This window comes from Balaenoptera borealis (assembly GCF_965194805.1).
Source record: "Balaenoptera borealis genome assembly, chromosome: 12".
Lineage (NCBI taxonomy): Eukaryota > Metazoa > Chordata > Mammalia > Artiodactyla > Balaenopteridae > Balaenoptera > Balaenoptera borealis.
Genome location: NC_138869.1, coordinates 44,228,931 through 44,244,182, shown reverse-complemented (window position 1 = coordinate 44,244,182; position 15,252 = coordinate 44,228,931). Strand labels below are relative to the sequence as shown.

General features: G+C 41.9%; 1 protein-coding gene across 1 annotated transcript in view; it reads right to left on the bottom strand.

The window, feature by feature from the left end:
- The window catches only part of MAP4 (microtubule associated protein 4), a 109,174-nt gene that overhangs the window by 43,058 nt on the left and 50,864 nt on the right, over positions 1-15,252 (bottom strand). Inside the window, 4 exon segments of the mRNA XM_082347326.1 lie at positions 3,821-3,943; positions 4,646-5,677; positions 6,241-6,375; positions 9,164-9,277. Coding sequence (XP_082203452.1) covers positions 3,821-3,943; positions 4,646-5,677; positions 6,241-6,375; positions 9,164-9,277 — 1,404 coding nt within the window.

Genomic DNA, 15,252 nt, shown 5'->3' with positions numbered 1-15,252 from the left:
CATAGCCCATTCCTTCAATTCTGTGGTCCCCTATGGTTTCCATGGGAACATGTATTTTTGTTGCATCTATCTTATTCTCCAGAATGTGCTTCTCAGGGAAACTATTTTTAATCTTTTTGCTTTTTCCATCATTACTCCTTTTATTTGGTTTGTCAGCAACTGCAGTATGCCCCTTGGCCACATCTGTCTTATTCTCCTCAGACGGTACTGAAGGAACAAATCCTGCCCCCTGGATTTGGTCTTGGCAGCTCACATCTGTCACCTTGGTAGCTGGTTCAGTAACAGCAAAATCCTTGCCTGCATTTGTTTTGATCCTGCCAAGAGCCTCAAGTTTAGAAGAATTAACCTCAACATTTCTACCCTTTTGGCCAACTCCTTCCATTGTGGGTGTATCTGATATACGTGAGAACAAAGGGTCACGATTTACGGGGAAAGTAAGTTCTAATTCTCTGTTTTGATGGGGAGTACTACCAATATCCCCACCCTTCCCTAGAAGAGGTGGGTTGATGATTTCTTCCTTCCTCTCCATTCTAGCAGGCTGTGTGGAATAACTATTTTTAAACTTTTTGTTTTTGTCTTCACTGCCTCTTTTTGTAGGCTTTTCAGAAAACCAGGGAGCTGCCTCATGATCCATCCAAGGACATTTTTCCTCCTCACTCTGGTTGCCGACACGCATGTCTATGGCTACAGCTCCTCTTTCTGTTCTAGCACCGGAAGTCTGAATCATGCCTGACCCATTTCCCAAAGGAATCAATGCCTGCAAGGTGCCTGCCACCCTCAGGTCAGTCATCTCCTTAGGGTCCCGCATCACCACTGCCTCAGTGAGCTCAGCCACGGTCCCTGGTTGCTCTGAAGAACCCAGCCCCAGCTCCTCACTTTTATCCATTCTTTCCATTTTAGGTGCTGGCTCACTTGGCACAAGAACAGCTCTGCTGTCCTTCTGGCTGTCCGCAAGCAACAGCAGCTCAGACCTTGCTCTCACCTTCCCAGAACTTGCTCTCATCTTCCCAGAACTTCCCTTTCCCTTCCTGATTCTGCCATCACCTGCCATTCTCTTAAATGGTTCATTCCCTAGTCCAGGAACCTGAGCTAACACCGTGTCCTGCGGCTGCTCAGAAGCAAAGATGCTGTTCTCCTGTCTTTCCTTGGGAATACTTTCCTTTTTTAGTTCTTTAACCTCTTCAGCTCCCTCAGAAAACTCTTTCTGTTTGTCATTTTGCAGTTTAGTCATTTTACTTTCATCATTCCCTTCTTTTAGACTACTTACTAATGGATTACCTGTTGTCAAAGTGGGTATGGAATTAGGCAGTTCTTTTGCTGCTTTGGGTTTTGAAACTCCACCCACAGCCTCTTGGTCCAAGTCAGGAGAGCAACCCTCTTTGGGTCTGATCTCCAAAGGAATTTCTACTTTGTGTGAAAAAACTTCTGTCAGGGGTCCTTTCAGATTGAGGGAGCCTACTGTCTGGCTTTTATCCACAGGAGTCTTGAGGTGGGGTGCAGGCTGTGGTCTGCACTCATCTTGCTGCAGCAATTTCTTGTCTTGGCTCTGTGGTGCTGACTTGTTACCTTTCACCTCTGCCTCTACTCTCAGTTTGGGCTGAGAATTTACTGCAGTTTTCGGGGGTTCTTCCAAAGGACACAAAGGAATGCTGAGACCCTCTGAGACAAAGTTCTCAGCTACCAGTTTGGCTGCTCTGGAGTCAATTTCACACCCCTTTTTCAAGTTTTCTCTGGATACCAGTCCACGTTCTGTGCCCACAGTGGTAGGCTGGCTGGGGGGAACACCTGACTTTTCTGGGTCAGTGGCAAAGGGATGACCTTTAGGCTCATCTGCATTGTCATCATCCCAAGGTCCCCCAGCCCGGGGCTGAGAGTATCTCTTTTGCTTTGGTTTCTTCTTTTTTTTCTTCATCATCATTGGTGTTCTTTCTATATCCCAGGACTCCCTGCCAAGATCCCTCTGGGGTTCAAGGAAGTCACCATGAATAGTTTTCCTCTGGTTCCCAGGCTCACCACAGGAAGACGAACCAGAAACCCAACCCAACTCAGACAAAGGGCAGGGGCCCAGCCCAGGATCAAGAGTCTTCCGTGGAGAAGAGCCTCCCAGCAGCTCAGGAGGGACCCTGGCAAGCCTGGGTCGGGCGGGCCGGGCGGACCTGCGATCACTGGGTCTGCACGCTTTTTTGGCTTGTGTGGGAGGGGTACCTGTAATACATGAAGTTGGCCAAAATTCCAAACAGAAAACCCCTTGTTATTGTTTCTTTAAAAAAGTGTCCATTTAGTAACTCATTTAAGTAGTCTATTTTCACCAACCCACATACTGATTCATTTAGGAAAACAGTTTTTTTCCAAAACATTTCTCACTCTTAACTGGGATTAGTAAATATTTAACAAAGATCAAAGATCATCACCTTGGGTAAAGACTTTTTTTTACAAAACGTATTTACAAAATATTCGAAACTTAATAAAAGAAATTCAAACAGAGATCTTCTAATCTGTATCAGAAGCACCTACTGCCTATAAATCTCCTCTGATACTTATATATATTTGTTATTATTTTTAATAGGTACATAATTCCCAGGATAGTAACAAGATGGTAAGCTCCTCTTTTTGGTGACATTGATTAATTGATTCATTGAAATATGTATGATTTTACAATTCTAAGAGTCTGTCACCAATATTATACTAATTACTTATCAATATTATACCAATTACTTGTGAAACAAACCAGAAGGACAGAATTATACTGCTTTTTAAAAAAAAGAAAAGATACTGAATTAGTATTTTGTCCAGAGAAAAAGTCACATTATTTCAGAACCAGAGCCTCCTACTTTGAAACACAAATGTGCTAGATTTCAATGTTCTGTTGCTAAAGGTACTTCCCAAAAGACAGAGATATATACATAATGCCAAGTATAGGATAATGAATTAAAACAATTAGGATGAGCACCCTTGGAAAAGTTTCAGGAAGTCAATTAGTCCAACCTCCTGCCTCTAAGTCAATGAATGCAGTATGGATCCAAGATCCTGGAAAAAGACACGGTGAGAGCAGGTCTAGGACAACTCTTGTCAAGTTTGATGCAATAAATGACCTCACAGAATATTAAAATACTCAAATAGTGACTTTTGTCCTTATCTTTATCCCTCCAATATCCTCCAAATCCTACCCTTTACTTCATACCTCAGGCCAATTATTGTTTTTCCTGAAAAACTGATAGGTTTTAGCAACCCACAGCATTTATAACATTTAACTTGGCAATTAATCAGCAGCTATTTGGTGCCATCTCTAATACTATTTAATTCAATTATTATATAAATCTTTGGTTCCAGAGTTCACGCCTGGGAACTTCTCTCACCATCCAGGCTAGAAAAGGACCAGGACCCAGGCCTAAGTATGTGTGTGCCTTAGCGTGGTGTATACACAATAAGGACTTGAGAAATCTTTAATGATATGTTGAGTCACTAAAACAACATTTTAAAAATCATACATTTATTTAGCTCCCACTTGGTGCTAGACAGTGTTCAAAGCAGTAGAGATTCCAAGTGTAGTAAATCTTGGTCCCTGCCCTCAAGTTCACGATCTCACCACAATCACAGAAAAGGAGGCAGAGAATCACTAAGTTGATAATCACGTGCACGTGCTTCTGGCTTACCAACAAAAATGTGTAAAGCTCACTGAAATCTGTTTAAGAAAGAGAGCTGACTTCGTAAACGGTCCTGCTGATCACTACCTTATAGCCAGGAACAATGTCTTCCACCATCTCCCCATCTTTCCCAGTTTAAGCGGTTTCAAACAGGCCACTTTGTTTTCCTGACTTACCTGAGGTCTCTGAAGGAAGTTCAGAAGGTTGACTACTGAACAGTTTCTTTTGCTCTAGTTCCTCTGACACAGAATCCTCATCTGTTGGCAAGTTGTGCTTTTGGCCCATGGCTGTGACTGCTTCTAAAGGTAAAAGTAAAAACCACACAGGTTTCAGAGAAGCACCATTTCAGCTGCTTCTACACCTTCCAGAAATTGGAAACGGACACAGTTTTTGAGGAATGAGGGACGCTCCTATGAGGGCAGAAGAGAAATAGAGTGGCAGTTGGAAGGGGGAGGGAAGGGGGAGTTGGGAGGGTTGTTTTTTTTTTTTTAAAAGAAGGGAAAAATAACAAATGTTTTTATGGTGGTGGGAATGATCCAATGTTAAAGGGGAAAAAACATGGTGAGAGGCAGGAAAAGAGAATGGCCAGGGCAATGTATGTAAGTAGACAAGAGAAGACGGGATCTAGTGCAAGACAAAGATGCTGCCCCTCATGACTAGGAGGAGGGACTGTTTGCTGATGGCAACAGGAGGGAAGGCAGAGTCTATGGATAAAGATACAAGTAGTTAGGTAGATGAGCGAGTGGAAGTTTGTGAATGTTCTCTTGCTTCAATCATCTGTAAGAAAAACAGGAAGATGAGCAGAGAACAAGGATGGAGAAGGTGTTGGCGGTTGGAGGAGGGTAAAGGTGAGAAAGAACTGTTTAGGGGAGCAGGAATGTGTATAGACTTGCAAAGTACAGTGTGACTGTCTTTATTTTACCTGGCATGACGTTTGTCCCTTACCCTTCTGGAGACTACACCCTTGTAGACAAATACTACCAGTAAGCGTAAGCCCATACCTGCTGAAATCATGAGAGGAGGTACAGCTGACTGTCCTTCATCCTGGAGAGATTCTAACTGGGAATCCTCACTTGTTTCTTCCTGTGTCCGTGCAGTTTCCATGTCATTAACAGGAACTGGTGCCACCTCTGCTTCTGAGGATGCTGCAACATCCTTGGCTGGAGCCACACTGTTGGCCAGGGTCACCTCCGTTTCTGGGGGTAGATTCACATTCTTGCCCAGGGCCATCTCTGTTTCTGGAGATGAAACCACGTCCTTGCCCAGGGCCACCTCTGTTTCTTGAGGTGGAGCCACGTCCTTGCTCAGGGCCATCTCTACTTCTGGGGGTGGAGCCATGTCCTTGACTGGGGTGACTTCTGTTTCTGGAGGTGCAGCCATGTCCTTGACTAGGGCCACCTCTGTTTCTGGGGGTAGTACCATATCCCCAGTCAGGGCCACCTCTGTTTCTGAGGACAGGGCTACCTCCTTGGCTGAGGATATTTCTGTGGATGACACAACGTCCTCATCCAGTGGCGCCTCTATTTCTGAAAGTGATGCTACACCCTTGGGTGGGGCCACCTCTCGGTCTGTAGGTGGTACCATGCCCTCAGCTGGGGCCAAATCCATTTTCACAGGTGGTGTCCTCTCTGTTTCTTTGAATAGTAGTATGTCCTTGGCTGGGGTTACCTCTGTTTCTGTGGGCAGTACCATGTCCTTGGCCAAAGACACATCTGTTTCTGCGGGCAATACATCATCCTTAACTGGGATTGCCTCTGTTTCTAGGGGTAGTACCACGTCCTTGACTAAGGCCATATCTGGTTCGATGGATGATTCCATGTCCTTGGCCAGTGCCACATCTGGTTCGGTAGGTGGTTCCGTGTCTTTAGCCAATGCCACCTCTGTTTCTGTGGCTGGCGCCATACCCTTGGCCAGGACCATCTCTGATTCTCGAGATGGTGCCATGTTAGCAGCCTTCAGTCCCATCATCATTTCCAATGTTTTTGTTGGTGCTCTCTCTTCTGCTGATGCCATTTCTACCTCCTCAGCAGGCTCTAAGGGAAATAAATTGGACATATAGGATCCATCACTGTCTGCTCATAGCTCTTCATTCAAAACTTACTTTCTTAGGGCACGAGAGTATCTGACTTTTGTGACCATAACATCCTAAACATAACTAAAAAGCTGTCCACTTAATGCATTTGTGCCTACTCTTCGACAGTCCTAATACTTAGAAGAACAGAATACTGGCAGAACAAAGAGTGGAGGAGGAAAGGCAAAGGAGAGAAAAAAACACAGGTCCAAAAAAATCAACACAGGTACATAATTAGTGTCAGAAAGGGAACCTGTGGGACATCAAGAAAACCCCCCAGAGTTCTAAATCTGCCCTGAATTACAGAGGGATTGTCTTTGCCCATTGGCCCTTAAGTGTTGTATTTCAACTACAACTTAATTCCTCCAGCTTTGAAATCAGTAATTTAAATTTAAAAACATCTGTGACAGTTGTGAAAATTTTACCTACCTATACTGCTGCACAAGGCTCAAAAATGTCTGATGCTTTATACTGATTATTGATACTGTAACTATTAAGTGATAAACAGGGATCCTAATAACATACCTGCTGTAGGCTGCAGAGGCTGTGTAATGGCCTCAGGGGAAATGAAGGATTCTGAATGTGGAGGGTTTGGAGCTTCCACAGACCACCCATGAGGAACAAGAGCTGCAGGAGCGAATGTGTCACAGGGAAACACACCTAATATTGAAACACAAATACATTTTTCAGACTCAGTCAACATTGGGGAAAAAAGACATTTGATATTTAAAACCAGCTTTATATATTGCCATAAAGACATAGGCCAAAAGGACCAATGAGAAACAAAGCAAGAAAGTTTTAAAGTAAAAACCGTTGACATTCTCCAGGTTTTGGCTAATTGTTAGGCTGTTGCGCTGCTGATTGACACTGACTGGCCACCTTCTACAATGTTTTACAAAGATTCAAAAACACCAAAGGATAGGGAGGGTGGGAGGGAGACGCAAGAGGGAGGAGATATGGGGATATATGTATTTGTATAGCTGATTCACTTTGTTATAAAGCAGAAACTAACACACCATTGTAAGGCAATTATACTCCAATAAAGATATTTAAAAAATAAATAAATAAAAAAATACCAAAGGACGAGCTCTTGCTCCTACATTACAACCGATAGAACGTAACATACAGTAAGGGACAGTGAATCAATTTCCTCATCTGTACAGTGAGATTAACATACAACCCTTTCCAACATTAGAAGACACTTTTGTGAAAATGCTTTGTAAATTATTAAGAACTAGACAGATGTAAAAGCATTATTATTATGCTGTCCTCTGCCAGACCTAATATCACATGGGATTTAGTATTGCCTGGTCCTTGCCATCAAGATTATTACAATTTAGCTAGAGAGGCAAGATAGACATATATCAAATAAGGTAAACTGTGTAGTATGGACTAAATGCTATAAGAATTTCAAAAGAACCATGAGACCAGCCACAGTCACAGAAGGCTTCAGAGGAGAAGCAAGGGCAGGAAGAGAGGAGAGAGTACTCAATTTCAAGGATGGAGAGCTCACTGAGCAAAGAAAAGAACGAGGATGCCAACAGGACAAGAATGTTTCTGGGACTATGAGATTAGTCTGATTCAAACAGATCTTGTATACCAGAGAGGGAAAATGGGATTAGAACAAACAGTAGAAGAAAGAATCCAGAAAACCAGAGAATTTAGAGAAAAAAAAGGGGGGGGGTTGCTGTCTTAAGGTCTTAATCATAAAAATGAGACAATGAATACAGAACAGGGAGTCAGGTGATCAGGTATATTCAGAATTAATTTTAAAGGGGAGCAGGAAGTCTGATAGGCGACTATTGAGGTGGTCTAGGTATGAAGTGATAGGGGCTTGCACTGGGGTAAAGCAGAGGGAGCACAAAGGAAGAGAAGAAAGATGCTGTAAAGAAAGAAGTTAATGCAACTAAGTGACTGCCTAGGTAGTGAGCTGAAAAAACAGGAGTCAAAGCCAAAATCAAATCAGGAGACTAGATGGATAGCATCAAAGTCAACTCATTTAACATCCTTCTTGCAAGAGATCATCAGGCCAAAGAAAAGCATAAATGAAACATATTACTACTAGCCAGGATCTTTACAAATATAAAATTATAAGCATTATTTGAAGTGGGACTTACTGATGATGGGTACTGAAGGAAACCAGAACATGTTACCCCAAAATATGCCTCTTTGACATAAAAATTTTGAGCTGAAGGCAATTAAGCAAACAGCAAATTGAGAAAAAGCTCCTCCCTTTCTGCTTAAAGGCAGGATATAAATTTTCTTTTCACTGGCAAGAGACGCTTATCAGGCCAGAGAGGGCACCAGAGGAATATGCAAACAAACCTGACTCCATTAGTTCCCTCCCATATACTTACCTTCGTGAAGTATGACTCTTGGAAGTGTAAAATTGCTTTCCTTTATCCTGTCATTTCTCTACAAATTTAATATTCTTTGTTGAGGATGCTACACAAACTGAATTTCTTTCTTTTTTTAAATAAATTTATTTATTTTGTTTTTTTATTTATATATTTTTGACTGTGTTGGGTCTTTGTTGCTGCACGCGGACTTTCTCTAGTTGCAGCGAGCAGGGGCTACTCTTTGTTGAGGTGCGCTGGCTTCTCACTGCGAAGCATGGGCTCTAGGCACGTGGGCTTCAGTAGTTGTGGCACGCGGGCTCAGTAGTTGTGGCTCGCAGGCTCTAGAGCGCAGGATCAGTGATTGTGGTGCAAGGGCTTAGCTGCTCCGCGGCATGCGGGATCCTCCCAGACCAGGGCTTGAACCCGTGTCCCCTGCATTGGCAGGCGGATTCTCAACCACTGTGCCACCAGAGAAGTCCCAAACTGAATTTCTAAGCTACACCTTTGAGTTACTTTCCTCCCATGTGATGTATGTTGCACGCGTTAATAAACTATTTGTTTTTTTCTTATTAACCTGTCTATAGAGTCTCAACTGAACACCAAAGATGGGTAGAAGTAAAGTTTTGCCTGCCCTACAGTACCTTGGCCACATTCATGTTAAGTTATACAAAACCAGGAATGAGGAAACTACTAATTGATAACTAAGATCTGTTTAACATTTAGTTTACCATGTACCAGAAACTATGTGAAGTACTTTTACATAAATTTTATTTAATCAACACCACATCTTTAAGGTAAGAACAAGTGGTGGCCCCATTTTATAAAGAAACCAAAGTTTAGGGAGGACATAACTTGCATAAGGCCATGAGCTAATAAAAATGTGGAGACAGAACCTGGCCCTAGGATATGGGATTCAAGATCCCATGAGAGGAGGTGAGCTGACCCTGAGCAGCCCAACTGTGAATTCTCTGTGACTAATCTAGAAGGAGCCTTGTCAGAGCCAGAGCCCCTAAACATGACTTTGCCTAGCGATTCACTTCAAAGGTGATGGGTGAAAGGCCAAATTAATTGATGGAGTTAAGAAATAAATCCAGCTGGAGAAGTCATACCATAACTGTCTTTCAGGGGATCATTTTGTTCTTCAGATGCTGAAGCACTGGTTGTTCCACTGGGGAGAAAGAGCAAATCTTCCAGGCTGTCATCATGGTGCATCTTAAAGGGATCTGGAATAAAGAAGGAATTTAAAACTCATTCCCAGTGAACACAACTAGAAAGATTACCATTCCTTATTATCCTCTGATGAATACTGACTAGCTACATGTGTGTCGTCAACAGTGAGTTAAATATGTTGAGATAATATGTGACTGAATGTGGTAGGGAATCAAATATTCACTAATTCATTTGTGACAAGTTAAAAATACATAATCTCATATTCTCTAAGATTTAATTATCTAAATCAGACAGCCAACAAATACATAAAACTAAAACTACAACTAATGCTCGAGTCTATAATATATTAGGAGATGAGAGTACAAATATAATTAAACTTTCAATACGTATTTACAGAGCAGACATTCATTTTAGGTTATTAAAAAAGAAAACAAAACACAGAACAAGTAAAAGAGACATTTTCACCTCCTGTGGAGAGCATGAAGAAAACTGCATTTCAAAAACTGTCTGAAAAAAAAAAAAAAAAAAAAGCTGTCTGAATGAGACAAGGTGAACTGCTGGCACCTGGAAAGAACGAACTCTAGACTCAGGAGTTGGCATGAGTAAAGGCACTGAAAACATCAGGTAAACTCTGTACCTTCTTACATGAAAAAAGAGCAAAGCCATTCAGGCCAAGCAAGAATTCTGCTCTCTAAGGAGGCCATCTTGAAATGCAACACACATCTGAATTAGCCTGAAAGCTTATAAAAACAGACTGCTGGGCCCTAAGAATCTGCATTTCTAACTAGTTTCTCAGGGAATGCTAATTCCCTTCAGGCACTTCCATTGTCAGAGGCAGCTGCACTGAAGTCCAGGCTTTAAGTGAATGTTCCTTCCTGTGGCTCTGAGGCAGCTGCCCCTCCCTCTTCTAGTAAGGGATTTCAGGCTTAGCGGAGAGCTCGGCACTGCAGAATATGAACGAGCAGAAAGGAAACTGAGAAATTGCTGTGGCTGGAGGAGGCCCCAGTGCTGCTGCTTCAGAACAGCAGAGGAGCTAGAATCTAGACAGATTAGAAAGCTTCATTCTCCCCAGTCTTAACTTGGTTTGGGGTACCTGATGCTTGCTCTGCCTCTCACACTTCCGCTGAAGGAAAACAGGACACTTAAACCAGCAACGAGAATAACTGTTGTATGGTTCACACATTAGGAGGGGAAGAATGCTAAATCACATGTAAAAATCAAAGATTTCTACAAAGTTCTGTCATTTATTCATTACTATTTTACTGGGTGCAGATGATATGGCAGACCCTGTGTGCTCTAAAAACCCAAAGATGTATAAGATCAGGGTTGAAAACATTTAGGAGATGGATATACCTTAGTTCAAGTCAAGGAAGGTCTGCACTTGACAAATAGCTGAGCACTAAAGAACTGAGTGGCTGCGGGATGGAGGAAGACCTTTTCTTTCTCTACCTACATTCCCTCTCTTAGTGATCTCATCCAGTCTCACAGCTTAAAATTCCATCTATAAGATGATGACACTCAAATTTGTATCTCCAGTCACCTCGACCTCTCCCTTTATTTCCTGACTTTTGTATCAAACTGCCAACACTTAATGTATAAAATAAAGCCAAAATGTAACCTGTTTCCCAAATCACTCCTCCTACAGTCTTCCCATCTCTGATGGCATTCTATCTTTTGGGTCCAAAACCCTGGAGTCATCCTTGATTTCTCTCTTTTCATACACCACATCCAAGTCGTCAGGAAATCCAGCTGACTTGACCTTCAAAATGTCCCCCAGGGGGCTTCCCTGGTGGCGCAGTGGATAAGAATCTGCCTACCAATGCAGGGGACACAGGTTCGAGCCCTGGCCCAGGAAGATCCCACATGCCGCGGAGCAACTAAGCCCATGCGCCACAACTGCTGAGCCTGCGCTCTAGAGCCCGTGAGCCACAACTACTGAGCCCGCGTGCCACAACTACTGAAGCCTGAGCTCCGCAACAAGAGAAGCCACCGCAACGAGAAGCCCGCACACCGCAACAAAGCGTAGCCCCCGCTTGCCGCAACTAGAGAAAGCCCGTGTGCGGCAACGAAGACCCAACACAGCCAAAAAATAAATAAATAAAATGAAAAAAAAAATGTCCCCCAGAATCTATTTCTTCCCCACCTCCACTACAGTTTCTCACAAGGCTGCAGTGAAGGCACTGCCCAGGGCTTTGATCATCTGGAGACTTGACTGGGGCTGGAGAACCTGCCTACATGATGATGGCTTACTCACATGGCTGTTAACTGGAGGCTTCTGTTCCTCCCCACGTGTGCCTCTCCACAGCAGCAGCTATCGCCAGGGTGAGTAAACCCAGTGTGACCAAGACAGAAACTGTAGTGTCTTTTGTAATCTAATCTTAGAAATGGCATACCATTATTTCTGCCATCTATTCTATTGGTCACATAGCCCAAGCATGGTACAATGTGGAAGGTGACTACACAAGGGTGTGAATACTAGGAGGTGGGGATCACTGGAGCCATCGCCCTGAATTAGTAATTAAAAACTACTCACAAAAAAACGCCCTGGCTGAGACGGCTTCCCTGATGAAATCTACCAAACATTTAAAGAAGAATGAAAATCAATTCTTCACAAACACTTTCAAAAATATTAAAGAGAGGAGGATACTTCCCAACTCATTGTATGAGACTAATATAAAACTAGACAAAGACATCTCAAGAAAAGAAAACTACTGACCAGTATCTTTTCTGAATATGGATGCAAAAATCCTCAACAAATGTTTACATATGTGCCAGCATATAAAACTCATTATATACCATGACCAAATGGGATCCATCTCAGGAATGCAACATTGGTTTAACATCCAAAAATCAATTAATGGAATACATACATAACAACAGAATTAAAAAAATAAAACCACATGATCATCAATAGATGCAGAAAAATCACTTGGCAAAATCCAACACCCTTTCACGATAAATCAAACACTCAACAAATTAGGAATAGAAGGCATTTTCCTTAATCTGATAAACGACATCAACAAAAACCGCACAGCTAAGACCATGCTTAATGGTAAAAGACTGGATGCTTTTCCCTAACTAAGACCAGGAACAAACAAGGAAGTCTGCTCTTCCACTTCTATTTAACATTGTACTGAAGGTTCTAGTCAGGACAATTAAGCAAGGAAAAGAAATAAAAGGCAGCCTGATTAGAAAGGAAGAAGTAAAACTTTATTGTAGAGGACATGATCTTATATGCAGAAAATCCTACGGAATCAGCTAAAAAGCTATTAGAACTAATGAGTTCAGCAAGGTTGGAAGATACAAGATCAATACACAAAAACCAATTCAGATTCAGAACAATCTGAAAATGAAATTAAGAAAACAATTCCATTCATAAGAATAAAGAAGAATAAAATATTAGGAATAAATTTTACAAAAGGGAGTATAAAACTTACACTCAAAACTACAAAAATATTGCTGAAAGAAGATATAAACACATGGAAACACATTCTAAGTTTAAGGATTGGAAGACTTAATATTGTTGAGATGGCAAAACTCCCCAAATTGATCTACAGATTTAACACAATTCCTATCAAAAATCCCAGCTGATTTCTTTTTTTTTAAATTAATTAATTAATTTATTTATTTTTGGCTGCGTTGGGTCTTCATTGCTGCGTGCGGGTTTTCTCTAGTTGCGGCGAGCAGGGTCTACTCTTTGCAGCGGTGAGCAGGCTTCTCATTGCGGTGGCTTCTCTTTTGCAGAACACAGGCTCTAGGTGTGTGGGCTTCAGTAGTTGTGGCACGAGGGCTCAGCAGTTGTGGCTCGTGGGCTCTACAGCGCAGGCTCAGTAGTTGTGGTGCACAGGCTTAGTAGTTCCATGGCATGTGGGATCTTCCCAGACCAGGGATCGAACCCATGTCCCCTGAATTGGCAGACAGATTCTTAACCACTGCGCCACAGGGAAGTCCCCCAGCTGATTTCTTTATTGAAATTCACAAGCGGACTCTAAAATTAATATGGAATTGCAAAGGATACAAAATAGCCAAAACAATCACCAAAAAGAAGACCAAAGTAGGTAGACTCATACTACCGAATTGCAAAACTTACCACAAAGGAACAGGAACTATGACAGTGTAGTACTGGCATAAGGACAGACATACAGAACAATGGAACAGAACTAAGAGCTGAGAAACAAAACTGTATATCTATGGTCAACAAATTTTCAACAAGGGTGCCAAGACAATTCAATGGGGAAAGAATAGACTTTTCAAAAAATGGAGCTGGGACAACTGGATATCCACATGAAGAACAATGAATCTGGACCCCTACACCTTTCACCATACACAAAAATTAACCCACAGTGGATCAAAGACCTCAATATAAGAGCTAAAACTATATAAAATTTTTAGAAGAAAACATAAGGATAAATCTTCAGGACCTCAGATTTGGCGATGGATTCTTAGATATGACACCAAAGCTTGAGCAACAAAAGAAAAACTAGATAAACTGGACATCATCAAAATTAAAAACGGCTTCCCTGCTGGCACAGTGGTTGAGAATCCGCCTGCCGATGCAGGGGATACGGGTTCGAGCCCTGGTCTGGGAGAATCCCACGTCCCGCGGAGCAGCTGAGCCTGTGTGCCACAACTACTGAGCCCACATGCCACAGCTACTGAGGCCCGCGCGCCTGGAGCCTGTGCTCCACAACGGAAGAAGCCACTGCAATGAGAGGCCTGCGCACCGGAGCCAGGAGCGGCCCCCGCTCGCTGCAGCTGGAGAAGGCCCATGTGCAACAACAAAGACCCAACGCAGCCAAAAATAAATAAATTTAATTAATTAATTATTAAAAACTTTTGTGCTCCAAGGACACTACCAAGAAAATCAGAAGACAACCCACAAAATGGGAGAAAATATTTGCAAATCATAAATCTGATAAGCGTCTAGTATGTGGAATATATAAAGAATTCTTACAGCACAACAAAAAGATCAACCAATTAGAAAATGGTCAAAGGATCTGAATACACATTTCTCCAAGGAAGACATACAAATAGCCAATAAGCACATGAAAAGATAAAAAGATAATCAACATCATCAGCCATTAGGAAAATGCAAATCAAAATCACCACAAGATACCATTTCACACCCATTAGGTTAGCTATAATTGTTTAAAAAGGGAAAACAAGTGTTGTCAAGGATGTAGTGATTACAAACCTCATAGGTTACTGGTGGGAATATAAAATGTTGCAGTTGCTTTGGAAAACAGCTTGGCAATTCCTCAAATGATTAAACAGTTACCATATGATCAGCAATTCCAATCCAGGTTACATTCCTTCATCTACACAAAATCTTGCACACGAATGCTTTAGAAAGCATTATTTACAATAGTTTGAAAAAGAAAAGGGGGGGACTAACCCAAATGTCCGTCGACTGATGAATAAACAAAATGCAGTGTATCCATACAAAACATTACATGCCCATTTAAAGAACGAAGCTCTAATCCATGCCAAAAAATGCATGTACCTTGTAAACACTGGGCCAAATGAAAAAAGCCAGTCACAAAAGACCACATATTAACATGATGATTCCATTTATACGAAATGTCCTGAATAGGTAAATTTATAGAGACAGAAAGTAGATTTAGTGGTTGTTTAGGACTGGGGTGGATAAGGAGATGGGGGTGAAATCTAAGGAGTACTGAGTTTCTTTATGAGGTGACAAAAAATATTCTAAAATGGACTCTGGTGATGGCTGTACATATATGTAAATATACTAAAATCCACTCAATTGTACATTTTAAATGGGTGAATTGTATGGTATGTGAATTACATCTCATTAAAGCTTTCTTTAAAAATTACGTACATCTGGGACAGCCAATGACTGGAGAGTGGTACAGAACATCAAGTACTAGATCATCTGGAACCAGTTATGGGCACCTTATAAGTTAGATAGCAAAAAAGAAACCATATATAAGTGGAAACAAATAACATGAGCTCTCAACCTGATTAACTCTGACATGGAGGTATCGACTACTGCTTTGAGGTGCTT